The 13607-nt window shown below is 40.8% G+C and overlaps 1 protein-coding gene across 1 annotated transcript in view; it reads left to right on the forward strand.

The window, feature by feature from the left end:
* Window positions 1–4690: 4690 nt before the first annotated feature.
* Window positions 4691–13607, forward strand: part of OSTM1 (osteoclastogenesis associated transmembrane protein 1) — a 32726-nt gene continuing 23809 nt past the window's right edge. The window contains exons 1-2 of the mRNA XM_046006143.1: window positions 4691–5159; window positions 10865–10979. Of these exons, the coding sequence (XP_045862099.1) occupies window positions 4758–5159; window positions 10865–10979 (517 nt within the window). The 5' untranslated portion in view covers window positions 4691–4757. The remainder of the gene's footprint in view (window positions 5160–10864; window positions 10980–13607) is intronic.

Below are 13607 nucleotides of genomic sequence, written 5' to 3' on the forward strand. Positions count from 1 at the left end.
TTGGTTTTTTGATGGCTGCATAGTGTTCCTATATAGACCACATCTTCTTTATCCATTCATCTGTTGATGCACATCTAGGTTTACTGAGGTTTATTTTAAATCAATGGCTGTTAACTTTTTGGATTATAGACTCCTATGATTAAAGCTATGACTTTCTTCTAAGAAAAATATACATACATACAAAATTCTGCAAACAAGTTTTGTGGGATTCAGAAATGCCCCGAGTCCACTGATGGCTGACAAATTGAACTCTTTTACTTCTTTTTTTTTTTTAAGATTTATTTATTTGACAGATAGAGATTACAAGTAGGCAGAGAGGCAGGCAGAGAGAGAAAGAGGGGAGGAAGCAGGCTCCCAGCCAAGCAGAGAGCCCGATGCGGGGCTCGATCCCAGGACCCTGGGATCATGACCTGAGCCGAAGGCAGAGGCTTTAACCCACTGAGCCACCCAGGCGCCCCTGAACTCTTTTACTTCTTATTAATTTATTTCAGTAAGAAGTATACTCCTATGGAACAAAATTTTTACGTACTAAAGTTTACAATCAATGGTCTCTCTCCTAGCCCTGTTCCCATACTCCTCACCTCAATTCATCTTTTATCAAAGTGACCTGTTTTTGTGTAACCTTCTGGAGACAGTCTGTGCATACACAGGCACAAGCATTAAAAATTCTTTTCCTTTGACAATTTTTTTGCATTTATTTTGGCAATTCTCCCACATCAATCTATAAGATTTCAAATGCACAGAATTCTACTGCATTGCTGTATCCTAACTGCTTTTACAATATATTTCAAGCTTATAAAAAAGTTGTAAGCATAGTACAAATAATTTTTTTCCAGAACCATGTGAGATCTCTCTGCCACTCACTTGATATCTTATCACCCTTGAATGTTTTTGTATATATTTTCTACAAATAAAAATATTCGCTTACATTGACCACAATATAATTATCAAAATCAGGAAATTAACATTATGCATTACTACCATCTAATTCTCAGACCCTGTTCAGATTTCACTAGTTATCCCAATAATGTCCTTCACGTCAGGTGCAGTTCCTCAATCTTTCTGATTTTTATAGCTATAACACTTTTGAAGATTACAGGCTAGCTATTTTTAAAAGTTTTAACAAAATTTTATTTATCTATTTGATAGTACAAGAAGGGGGAGTGTCAGGGAGAGAGAGAAGCAGGCTCCTTCTGAGCAGGGAGCCAGATGCGGGATTGATCCCAGGACCCTGGGACCATGACCAGAGTGGAAGGCAGACATTCAACTGATTGAGTCACCTAGGAGCCCCAAACTAGCTATTTTTCAGAATGAACCTTAATTTGCTTTGTCTGATGTTTTCTCGTATTAGCATCATATTATGCATCTTTGGCAGGAATGTAAAGAAAGTGATGCTGTGACCTTCTAATTGGCATACAATTTCTATTTATCCCATTGCGATGATATTCATGTTGACCATTTGATTAACATGGAGTCTGATAGATTTCTCCACTGTAAATTTCCATTTGTAATTAGTAAGTATTTTGAGGGGGGGGTGACTTTGAAAATATGTAAATATCTTATTTCTCATGAAACATTCAATTTATTAATTTATTTAAATATATCAATATAGGCTCATGATTTCCCATTTTATTCAATGGATTATGACATGTTAACATAATTACTTTAATGTTCAAACTTTCCCATATTTGGCCAGTGGGAGCCTATTCAAGCTGGCTTCTGTATGTTCTTGATACGCCCCATTAATTCTTTGAGCACTTTCTTACTTTCTGCCACAAGATGATCCAGGCTAAACTTAAGCTTTCCCAGCCCTAGTGGTAGAATCAGTTATTTCTCCAAGGATTCTTGGTTCCCTTTAGTGGAGAAAAATATTTAGAAGCCACCATCTGGGCCCTATATATACTCATTATTATTTACAGGGTGCCTCTGCTACTAGGACTTCTCAGTGGACAAAGCCAAGGAAAACACACACACACAGAGTGCATGCATGCACATATATATAAATATACACACATACACATTTAACATCTATATTTATACGTATTTCCAGTCACTGATATTGCTCATTTTAATCCAACACTACAGAGTTCATTCTACTTTTCTCTGTTTTTCTTTCTTTCTTTCTTTCTTCTTCTTCTTTTTTTTTAGGGTAGGGAGAGGCAGAGAGGGAGGGAGGAAGAGGGAGTAAGGGAGAGAGAGAGAGAGAATCTTAAGCAGGTTCCACACCCGGGGAGGAGCCCAAGGTGGGGCTCAATCGCATAACCTTGAGATCATAACCTGAGCTGAAATCAAGAGTCAGATGCTTAACTGAGCCACCCAGACACCCTGACTTTTCTGTTTTCATATTTGGAATTCCCTTCTCTGACAGTGAGAAACTGGACTCCCATTACCCTTAATATATTTTCTTATTTGATCAATCCTTCTGAATGTAAGCAAACTCCCACTCAGTGCTGCCTCCTTCCCTGCATAGAAACTCTTTTTCACTCTACCCACCATCCAGTACTCTGCATCAGGCTGATGCTTTCTCCTCACCTTCCAGTGTTGTCGTCTTCTTACCTGTGCTCTGACACCCTTCATTCCAGGAAGGGAAGGGAGGGGGAAAAGGGCCCATGATTTCTTTAACATTCTCTTTTGACCCATTCTTTTACTCTTACAAACAATACTGCAATTAATAATCATGTCTATACAAGGTTAGTATATGTTTAAAGTAAATTCGTAGAAGTGGACTTGCTGGGTCCGAGAGTATGGGCATTTGTAACGTTGCTGACTGTGCCACATTACTTTTCAGAATTTGAAAAATTTGCTGATGATGATGATGCCTGAAATAACTCTTAAGAATGGTAATTCTAGGGGCGCCTGGGTGGCTCAGTGGGTTAAAGCCTCTGCCTTCCGCTCAGGTCATGATCCCAGGGTCCTGGGATCCAGCCCCACATCAGGCTCTCTGCTCAGCAGGGAGCCTGCTTCCACCTCTCTCTCTGCCTGCCTCTCTGCCTACTTGTCATCTCTCTCTGTCAAATAAATAAATAAAATCTTTTAAAAAAATAAAAAAAAAGAATGGTAATTCTAATGCATAGGAAAGACCTAAAAGTTACAGGATAACATTTGAGAAAAATTAAAACAACTTATTTTCTGTTCTCTGGATATACATTTATTGTTATATAAATCAAGTTTCTTTCTTTTTTATCTCCTTAATGTATTTACTTGACAGAGAGCACAAGTAGGCAGAGCGGCAGGCAGAGGGAGAGGGAGAAGCAGACTCCCCGCTGAGCAAGGAGCCTGATGCAGGACTCGGTCCCAGGACTCTGGGATCATGACCTGAGCCGAAGGCAGATGCCCAACCACTGAGCCACCCTGGCACCCCTAAATCAAGTTTCCCACTAGTTCAGTTTCTTGGTAAAGAAAATGAAACAAAATTTAGCCATCGCAAGCAAATTTAGAAATACAAAACAATAACTAAACAGATTAGGTAAGAAGTAACTTGAAGAACCCTCAAAAACATAAATTAGTACCATAAGCTAAATGGGAGTTAGTACAGTAACCGTGCAATTTACAGGGAAAAATGAAGGCAGGAGCACACAGAACAGCCAGGAAATATTTTTTCTACCAAACTTGTTCGACAGATACTTGTCAGAAAACCGTTTTGCAGGTCATTAGCTTACATCTTACAGCCAGCAATGATATCCAGCACTGGTTCGCGTGTCCCCTCCACCAGTCAGCGTTGTCAGCAGCTGCTGGTGCTTGGGCATGTCAGCAATTGGGAGTTTGCAGTTAGGCGGTCTGCCCAGGTCTTTCCAGGGTTTTGCACTGGATGCAGGTTTGTGCTGCACCCGGAGAACCACTTCAGTCCCAAGCACCCCTGGACATGAGCCATCTGAGGACCAGGCCACACTGAGAGAACCTGCGCGGTCCAACACCGCACCGCGAGCCAGATGGGGCTGCTTACAATTTTATTAAGTACAGTTAAACATAAGTTCCTCGGTCGCAGCAGCTAAGTTACAACCGCTCAACAGCCACAAGTGGCTACCGTATTAGAAAAGACAGATGTAGAATTCTTCCATGATCGCACAACGACTATTAGACAACGTGGACGTTAACAGTTTCAAGTTAAAAGAAGAAGAAGAAAAAAAAAAAAAAAAGCTCGGAAGCCACTAGGCTCCCCTACCCCAAATAAACAGATGTTATTCCTCTTTCCAAATAGGACGAGGGAGGAAATTATGCCAAGAAACCACCAAGCAAAACCTACACAGGCACCTGCCAGCAGGCTTTCTCAAGGAACTCACTCGTAATTCCCACGGCGCAGGCCGTCCGGCTTTCTGCGGTGTGGAGTAACTCCTCAGACTTCAAGAACGCGGGGAACTCCCAAAGCGGTGGGCGACCGAGGGCCCAGATCCCCGAGATTCAATTGCTAGACGTGGTGGACGCGTGTAGTCACAGAGTGGGCGAGCCTCCGCTCTGTGGTCCACAGCCTGACGCCGCCCTCGGTCTCGCATCCTCTCACTGAGGTGCTTGGAGCCGGCCGGGAGCGCGAGCCCGCCTGTGTGTGCGCGCTTCTGCACGCGCGCCGGCCCGAGGGCCGTCAGAGGCTCACGGCAGCCAATGGGGCGGGGCGCCGCGCGCCGGAGGCGGGGCCGTGACGCGCGCGCCTCGTGACCCCGCTCGCGGCCTGCGCCGGAGGAAGCCGGAAGCGGCGGCGGTCAGCAGCACCGCCGGGGGGTGGAGAGGCGGCAGGGAGTGCCTTGGGGTTTGTGAACCCCGCAATGGGTCCGGGCGCGACAGTCGCGCGGCGGAGGTCGTTGCTTCTGCCGCGGCTACTGCTGGTGCCGCTGCTGTGGTCAGGGCTGGCTCTGGGCGCTCTCGCCGTGGTCAGCAGCCCCCACAGGGTCCTTCACGACCTCCTGTCGGAGCAGCAGTTGCTAGAGGTGGAGGACTTGTCCCTGACGCTGCTGCAAGGCGGAAGGCTGGGGCCGCTGTCACTACCGCCGGACCTGCCGGATCTGGATCCCGAGTGTCGGGAGCTGTTACTGGACTTCGCCAACAGCAGCGCAGAGCTGACCGGGTGCCTAGTGCGCAGCGCCCGGCCGGTGCGCCTCTGTCAGACCTGCTACCCCCTCTTCCAACAGGTCGCCAACAGGATGGACAACATCAGTCGAGCCGTGGGGGTGGGTAGAGAAGCACACCCGGGACCTCCGGCGTGGAGGGTTGGGAAAGGAGGATGTAATGATGGTTTACTAGGGGCGGGGGTGGCTCATTTTCTCTGTTTGTAAGGAAAAGGGATTGTAGTTTGGGGCATCAGAAGAGTGGGTGGTATTATAGGTCTTGGAGTTTGGAGTTTTGCCTCCATGGCTGCTTTTGGGCATCTTCTTGATACATGTTTGCAGATAGGTATGGCTGTTTTCGTGGGGGTCTTGCACCCTTAACCCTACCTTTCCTTTCCCTCCCCTCCTTTACTCTCTTCACCCCACTCTCACACAGCTTCTTCCCATCTCTACCTGGTGTTCCCAGGAAGGACCCTTTCCTGAAACCCCAAGTAGAGTGGGGCAACTCTAGGGTGATTAGGAGGCTTGAGCTTTGTAGCCAGATAATATCAGATCCGCCACTTTGTAGCAGCTTGGTCTTGGATTAATTATCTTATAGTCTTAGTTTACTCCTCTGCAAAATGGAGAAAAACAGCTGCCTGATGTGACTGTTACAAAGATTAAACGAGATAACATGAGAGCTTATTTTAGTGATTAAGACAGTCTGCAGCCAGTCAGCCAGGAATCCAGTTCCTATTAGCCAGCATATTCTGGGCAAGTGACTTATATTCTCTATGCCTGTTTTCTTATTGATTAAGATAAAAAGAGCTCTTAGAAAACAAGCACATAGTAGTAGTTCTCAGTTAATGGGAGCTAAAATTTTAGGAAGTGGTATATCTGTCCTCCATTTTTGGTACTCTTAACACTTTTCTGGTCATGTGGTAGGTCCTGTGAGGGGTTTAATGAAAGAGAGAGGGAGAAAGGAAGAGAATACATGTTCCTGGTAATAAGAAACTTACAGGGTCTAGAGTCCTAAAGGGTAAGAGTGTCAGGCCTGGTAGGAGTCATGAGGTGTGGGCTGGATATGCCTTTAAAGGAAGAACATGAAGAATTGTGGAGAGGGAAAGTTCCTCTTTGTGTTGAGAGGACAAGAAGTCTCACGAAAATGTGATTGGAATTATTGCATAAATCATAGTTGGTGTGACAAAATATGACCTTGCATAGAGTTGTATCCTGCTTTAAGTCAGCCTGATATTACTTAACAGATCTAGTTTTGTTTTGTTTTTTTTTTACATAAATAGGAAATTTTCTTGCATTAAATAAATTATGTAGTCAATCTCTCTGTAAAGAGCTAGTTTTCAAGTTTGGAAAAAACAAGTAAAACCAATGAATCACTGAAGTAGCAGTTAGTAAAAGTTCATTGTGCACACACCAAAAAAGACAGTTTGCAAACTGGGAGACCTCAAAACAAAACCTGGAATGAGGCTTAGAGATGCATTGTTATAAAGCAATGTACATAGTATGGAAGAGTGCGTTAATTCTTCACAGAGTTGGTTACAATATAGGAACTTTATTTTTCATAGGAATTTTCTTAAAAGAGAATGGCTTAGCAATTACCTCATACCAATTTTGGGGAACAGTGTAAGTCTGGTTTATGATTTTCCGAAGAGAAGAAGTAACCCAGGTCAGGTTAACGTCACTTGTCTTGCAAGATAAGCTAAATTAAGTTTTTGTTTGTATGATTAAACTGGTTTTGTCTGATCAGGGAATGTTCAAGTCTGGTTTCCATTTGTATTTGATTTTTAACATAGCTTAAATAAATTTAGTGTTACCTGCAATATTTTCCAGGCATACTTCTATTAGATATAACAAGGCAGATGTATATCCCTATCTATCTGTCTTCCGATGAGTTAAAAATAAAGTGCACAAGACTTGTCCCTGTCACTATATTGCAAGGTATGATATGACATCATGTTCTGTTTTGAGCAATTTCGTGAGTTGTTTTGTGGCCAAGGTGATTAAATAATGATGCAGTGTGGATCTTTTGAGGGAGCAAATAAATGCTTTCCTCATTTGTGTAGATACTGTGGAATTAAGAAGAGGTTAAAAAACCAAAATTAAAAAAAATAATAAAAATAAAAAAAACTACCCCAGACTCTAGTGGTACAGTATTATGGTCATCACCCAATCTGTGTTTGAATTTCCACATGAATTCCTCATTGCCCAAGAGAGGCATGTGAGGGCCTGGGGGAGGGGTGCAGAAACTTCCTCCCTCTCATTTGTACCTGTTAAATTCTCCCAGTGATCTGAGCATCAGGCTCACCTCACCCTTGTGTGAAAGGAAGAGTCAAGAGTTTAAAAAAAAAAAAAAAAAAGAAAAGAAAAAGAAAAACCCTTTACTCAATCTGGATTTCCTCTCCAATTCATCTTAGACCTTGACATCTTTCCCTTCCTTTCCTCAGTAGAGGTGGATGTGCTTTGCTAGCTCAAAAGCATTATTTCCAAGGTTCTGAGGTTCTTCATGGATTTAATAGGCTTTCTTGGATTGGTTTGGGAATTGAATCATAATGTGTAATAATGAACTTATGGAAAAAAAGTGTTCTGAGTTTCTTAGAAGTGAACTTGAAGGAATCAGTTGTTCTTTGTGTGTGGCAAGGAGAAGGTTATTTCTAGGGAGTAATGTATTTGATCGACATAGACTCAATCTTTCCTTTAAATCAGTTTAATCAGCAAGCACATGTTATTTTTTTTAAAGATTTTATTTATTTATTTGACAGAGATCACAAGTAGGCAGAGAGGCAGGCAGACAGAGAGGGGGAAGCAGGCTCCCCATCAAGCAGAGAGCCTGATGCAGGGGCTCGATCCCAAGACCCTGAGACCATGACCTGAGCCGAAGGCAGAGGCTTTAACCCACTGAGCCACGGAGGCCCCCCAGCACATGTTATTCTTAAATATTGGGCTGGTAAAACGATACAGTAGGAAAAGAAGGATAAGGCCCAAGCTTCAAACTATCAGCGTAGTTGGGGAAATAAACCTATTTTGAGAAGAAGAAAAAAGGAAAAAATCATCAATGTGAATGTTATATTTTGAACAATAGCAATTTCCAGCAAAAAGGTTAAGGGAGATGCTGAATTAAAGGTGGGAACAGAGCCAGGTAGGGTTAATCAAAGAAAACCTATAAGCTGAATTTTGAATAAGATATCCTTTATCATCTCTTCTGGGTGAATCCATGTCCATGGATTGATTGAGAGAGGAGGGAAGTATAACAAGGAGAAAAAGGATCAAAGGTAGAAATTTGCAAGCTATTTCTCTGTTACAGCAAGCTCATTCATTTAATTTAACAGAATTGTCTGGCGAGAATTCTCTTTTCTTGTCACTTCCTCTTGGAATTACTGAGACAAGGACCACGTATAGCTTTATTATCTAAAGGTAAAGAATACAGTGATTTGTGAAACTTGAGTGGTATAAGTGACTGATTTCCTCTTCCTTAGAGTCATGCTTTCTTCTTTTAGTATGAACTGATAGTGATTTCACTGAGCTGTTCAGCATCCTCAGAGAAGTTGCCAGGGATGCTTTGACACCCAAACTCTGAATTGCTTAGCTCTCTCTCATTCTACTTCGTTTGTTTAAAATTTATATAGGTAGGTATAGATACATAAAGATATGTATATATATTTATGAAGGTGCTAGTGATTAGGGGTGTGTGCCTAGAACCATTCAACATACTTTTATTGGCTATAGACTGATAAAGTCTTAGAAATATATGGAGAAACTCAGAACATAGAATAATATAATAATCTTTCACTAGTGATCAGAAAATAATGCTTCTTATGCGTTTAATTCAAGATTTTTGGGTACCTAGTGTGTGCAGGCTAGTAGTTACTAAGGATATAGCTGTGAATAAGCGGAATTTGTAGTCTGGTAGGGAAAACAGATATTAAGCATATAATAATACAAGTAATTATTTAATCCAGGTGTGATAAGTGTTGCAGAGTAAAAAACTCCAGATGCTTCCAGATATATGCTTCCAGAAAGCGTATAATAAAGGAGCTGATCTTGACTAGGGCTAGTAGTAGGTAGAGTGGTCAGTGGTTAAAGCTGACATTTAAAATCTGAGAGGGGAGCGCCTGGGTGGCTCAGTGGGTTAAGCCTCTGCCTTCGGCTCAGGTCATGATCTCAGGGTCCTGGGATTGAGTCCCGCATCGGGCTCTCTGCTCCGCAGGGAGCCTGCTTCCTCCTCTCTCTCTCTGCCTGCCTCTCTGCCTACTTGTGATCTCTCTGTCAAATAAATAAATAAAATCTGTTAAAAATTTTATTTAAAATCTGAGAGGGTATGGGGCAAGGGTGAGAAAGAATACATGTAAAAGGTAGCAGGTGTGAAGACTGAGTCTGGTGTGTTTGAGCACTAGGAAGAGCTCAAAATATTATGAGCCAGGAGGAGACTAGTGATCTGAGCCTGAAGAAGTAGGCAGGTACCAGGTCATGTGGGTCTTCTCGGGTTTTAGATTTTCATGTTGAACAGTGAGATGTTATTGAGATGTTTAATTCTGTAGAATGACATGACCAGATTCTGGTTACTTGAGAGAAAGTGGAGGGAACAGAGGATGGGGATGGGAGGGGAAGAGTGGGTGTGGGAGGTGAATTAAGAGACTCTTGCAGGGATGTGAGAAATGGTGGCTACATGGGGACTATTTTGATGGGGACGGGGAATGGACAGATTTCAGAGATACATAGGAGGTAGAATTGACAAGATTTGGTAGTTAACCTCAGGGACGGTTCTTGAAGTCCCAGTGTTTATGCCATTCCTTATACTTTCTGTATCCTCAAAACCCAGGATTCTTAGATAGAGTGCCTGGTAAGTAAGTAGTAGGAGTTAAATAACTTCAAAAGAATGAAGTGTCAGTGCAACCTAATTCCTTGCTTGGGGCAAAAGGGAAAAGAAATCGATAAGAATCAAATAATTTAGGAACTTGGATTTACTTTTTTGCATAGTGTGAGTTTTCATCAAAATGATCTGTGGAAAGCATATTCTATGTGGATATGAACTATTTGGGTGCAAATTGGTGTGTCTCATTTTCTTGTGATTTATAAGGTTTTGAACCAAAAATTTCCTAGAAGGTGACATTTAATATTTTGTAATCATTTACTCACCAGATAAATCATGTAAGTAGTATATGTTCATTGTAGAAGAATTTACTGTAAAAGAGGCAAAAAAGAAAATGAAAATGAAAATGACCATATTTCCAGTATTCAGAGATAACCAGTGCTACATTTTGATGAAAGCTTTCCAGAATTTTTCCTATGTATAAAAAGTAAGAAATATGATGCATGCAATTTGGCCTAAGTGGTTGACATTGTTCAACAGAAGCAAGTATTTATTTAAGAAGCAAAGATTTTCGGGGCACCTGGGTGGCTCAGTGGGTTAAAGCCTCTGCCTTGGGCTCAGGTCATGATCCCAGGGTCCTGGGGTCGAGCCCCACATCGGGCTCTCTGCTGGGCGGGGAGCCTGCTTGCTCCTCTCTCTCTGCCTGGCTGCCTCTCTGCCTACTTGCAATCTCTGCCTGTCAAATAAAATCTTAAAAAAAAAAAAAAATTAAAAAAAAAAAGCAAAGATTTTCTTCCCTTGATGGTGAACCTGGTATCAATAAATATTTAATTGTTTTTGTTTTATTACGATTATTAATGACATAATTATTTGATTATGTCAAACAGTGTTAAAAATGCTTTTAATATTTTAGTTATTTTGATAAGTTTTTTTGTCATTATTGTTTTGTTTGTTTTTTGCCTAAAGCCGTTGTTTGGAAAGTCTAAAATTACTCAGATTGTATTTTTCTGTCTTTTTGTTACAGAATACCTCAGAGAGTCATAGTTGTGCCAAAAGTCTCTTAATGGCAGACAGAATGCAGATAGTTGTGATTCTGTCTGAGTTTTTTAATTCCACCTGGCAGAAGGCAAATTGTGCAAGTAAGTAATTCTTTCATTTTCATGTTGCAGTTATGGTTCAATAGTATAGATGTCAGATTTTATTTTAGTGAATTTTGAGATCTTTGAAGTTAGATAATACTTTTTATTACTGTTTAAATAAACTACAATTAGCATCATGGTTTATTAGTGGGAATTACTTGGGCAAATATTGAAAGGCAGAAAAGTGTAGTAGTTAACAGAATGAACTTTGTAGTCAGATAGATCTGGCCTTGATTCTAAACTCTGCCACTTCGTAACCCTGACTCACTAGCAGTCAAAACTTGGGCCTGTAAATTCTCCTCTTGGACCTTCAGTTTCCTCATGGGGATGAATTGGAGATAATAATGGAACCTACCTTATAAGATTGTTTTTAGGATTAAATGAAAAATATTGTGTAAAGAACTTCTCTGAGTAGCTGGCACATAATGTTGAAGAAATGTTAACTGTTTAATAATAATTATGATGTTTATAATCTGTCAAATAGTGGTGATGGAAGGTGGTAACATCTGTTCTACCAGTTTTACAAATTTATATGTATTTGTATAACAGAATGAGATCGATTTTCAGGCACTCTTTGGAAAAATTAAAACCACTGTCTCAATTTGTGTTTTGACTACTAGCTGTGTACTAAGCAGGTCTTATTTTCCATGCCTTATAATTTAGTGGGGGAGAAATTTATGTTTATAGGATAACCTAAGGCAGACAAATAAATGCTTTAATAAAGTCAGAGAATCCTGGGAGGAAGTAGAGATGAGAGGAAGGACACTGCTGAGAGCTAGGCATCATGGAGAGAGGCACAGAGGTGTAAAAGAGTAGTAGGTGTTCTAGGGTCTGGAAGCCCAGTGGGAGGTAAAGTTGGAAAAGGAAAGTAGGACCTTGACTGATACAGTAGTTTATCACAATAGTATTTTGGACATTTACAATACACATGGAATATTAAAGGCAGTAAGAAGGACTACAGGTTAAAGAAATCTTTCTCAACATTTAATCTAGCACTTTCCAAGCTTTTTTTAAAATGTATTTCATTAAAAAATTATTGAAGTAGAGTTGACCTACAGTGTTATATTAGTTTTGGGGGTGCAGCTTAGCAGTTCGACAGTTCTCTACTTTACTCAGTGCTTACCACAGTAGCTATCGTCACCATCTGTAGCTCTTTTTTTTTTTTCTTTTTTACTACAAAGACCCTGTATTTTTTCTTTTTATGGAATCCCACTGGAAGAGGAAGAGAGAGACCAGTGAGGAAGTTATTACAAAATAGTTTAGGCAAGATGCAAAGAAAACAAGGTAAGGTATGGGGAGGAGAAATCGACAGGATTAAAAAAATCTGTGTACCTGTAAGTCATTAATGAGTTTAACTTTTCTAAGGACTTGTCTTTTTGTTTAGTTCATATGAGAAAAACTTAATGGCAAAAAGACCCCTGCTAAGTTTCTTTTCTTTGTAGTACATTGAGATATATTGAATATTGACTCTTTTAGTTTTGTCTCTATTAATTGAGATTTTCTGGTAATTTGAGCAGAGGCTTGGCTGACAGTTACTTTTTTTTTTTGAAAGAGCAAAAGCTCTACCTTTTGGTGTAAAAGTTTCTAGTAGGGGTGCCTGGGTGGCTCAGTGGGTTAAGCCTCTGCCTTCGGCTTGGGCCGTGGTCTCAGGGTCCTGGGATCGAGCCCCACGTCAGGCTCTCTGCTCAGCAGGGAGCCTGCTTCTCCCCACAACCCGCCTACTTGTGATCTCTTTCTGTCAAATAAATAAAATCTTTAAAAAGGAAGTTTCTAGTAAAATATGATGGAACAGTTTGTTTAACCTGTATGGGAGAGCTATTTTTAAGTATTCTTAAACCCTTATTCCCATTGATATAGAAAAATATGTTAATTATAAACAATTTAAAATTAGTTAGAATAAATGGATATATATTGGGGTTCACTTCTTTTGACTTGTGTGATTTAATTTTTATATTTGAGAGATAAAACATCTTTTCTTTAAAAGATGTTTTGTGGAGCGCCTGGGTGGCTCAGTGGATTAAGCCGCTGCCTTTGGCTCAGGTCATGATCTCAGGGTCCTGGGATCGAGCCCCGAGTCGAGTCGGGCTCTCTGCTCCGCAGGGAGCCTGCTTCCTCCTCTCTCTCTGCCTGCCTTTCTGCCTACTTGTGATCTCTCTCTGTCAAATAAATAAAATAAAATCTTTAAAAAAATAAAAAATGAAAGATGTTTTGTGACAAAGACTTCACTAATTCAAAGTAGCTATCTTTTCAAGTTAGTTCAAAAAGAAAGAAAACATTTTGCTGCGTATTTACTTAATATGATAGTTCTAAAACTCTTTAGAATGAATTCTTAGGTTAACTTGTTTTTCTGTGAGCCATCGTATCTTGAAAATATTCCTTGATTGAACTTCTTTTGAAGAACAAATGAAATGCTTACTTCTAATTAAAATTAACTTGGTCAAGACATGTGGTCAGGTGAAAGAAGCCAGGTGCATTTATGCTATTTACATGCTTGATATTATGGAAAGCCTAATCTTTTACTAAAAATATAAATGTAGGGGCACCTGGGTGGCTCAGTGGGTTAAAACCTCTGCCTTCGACTCGGGTCCTGGGATCGAGCCCCACATGGGGCTCTCTGCTCTGCAGGGA

The sequence above is a fragment of the Meles meles genome, chromosome 5, assembly GCF_922984935.1.
Source record: "Meles meles chromosome 5, mMelMel3.1 paternal haplotype, whole genome shotgun sequence".
Lineage (NCBI taxonomy): Eukaryota > Metazoa > Chordata > Mammalia > Carnivora > Mustelidae > Meles > Meles meles.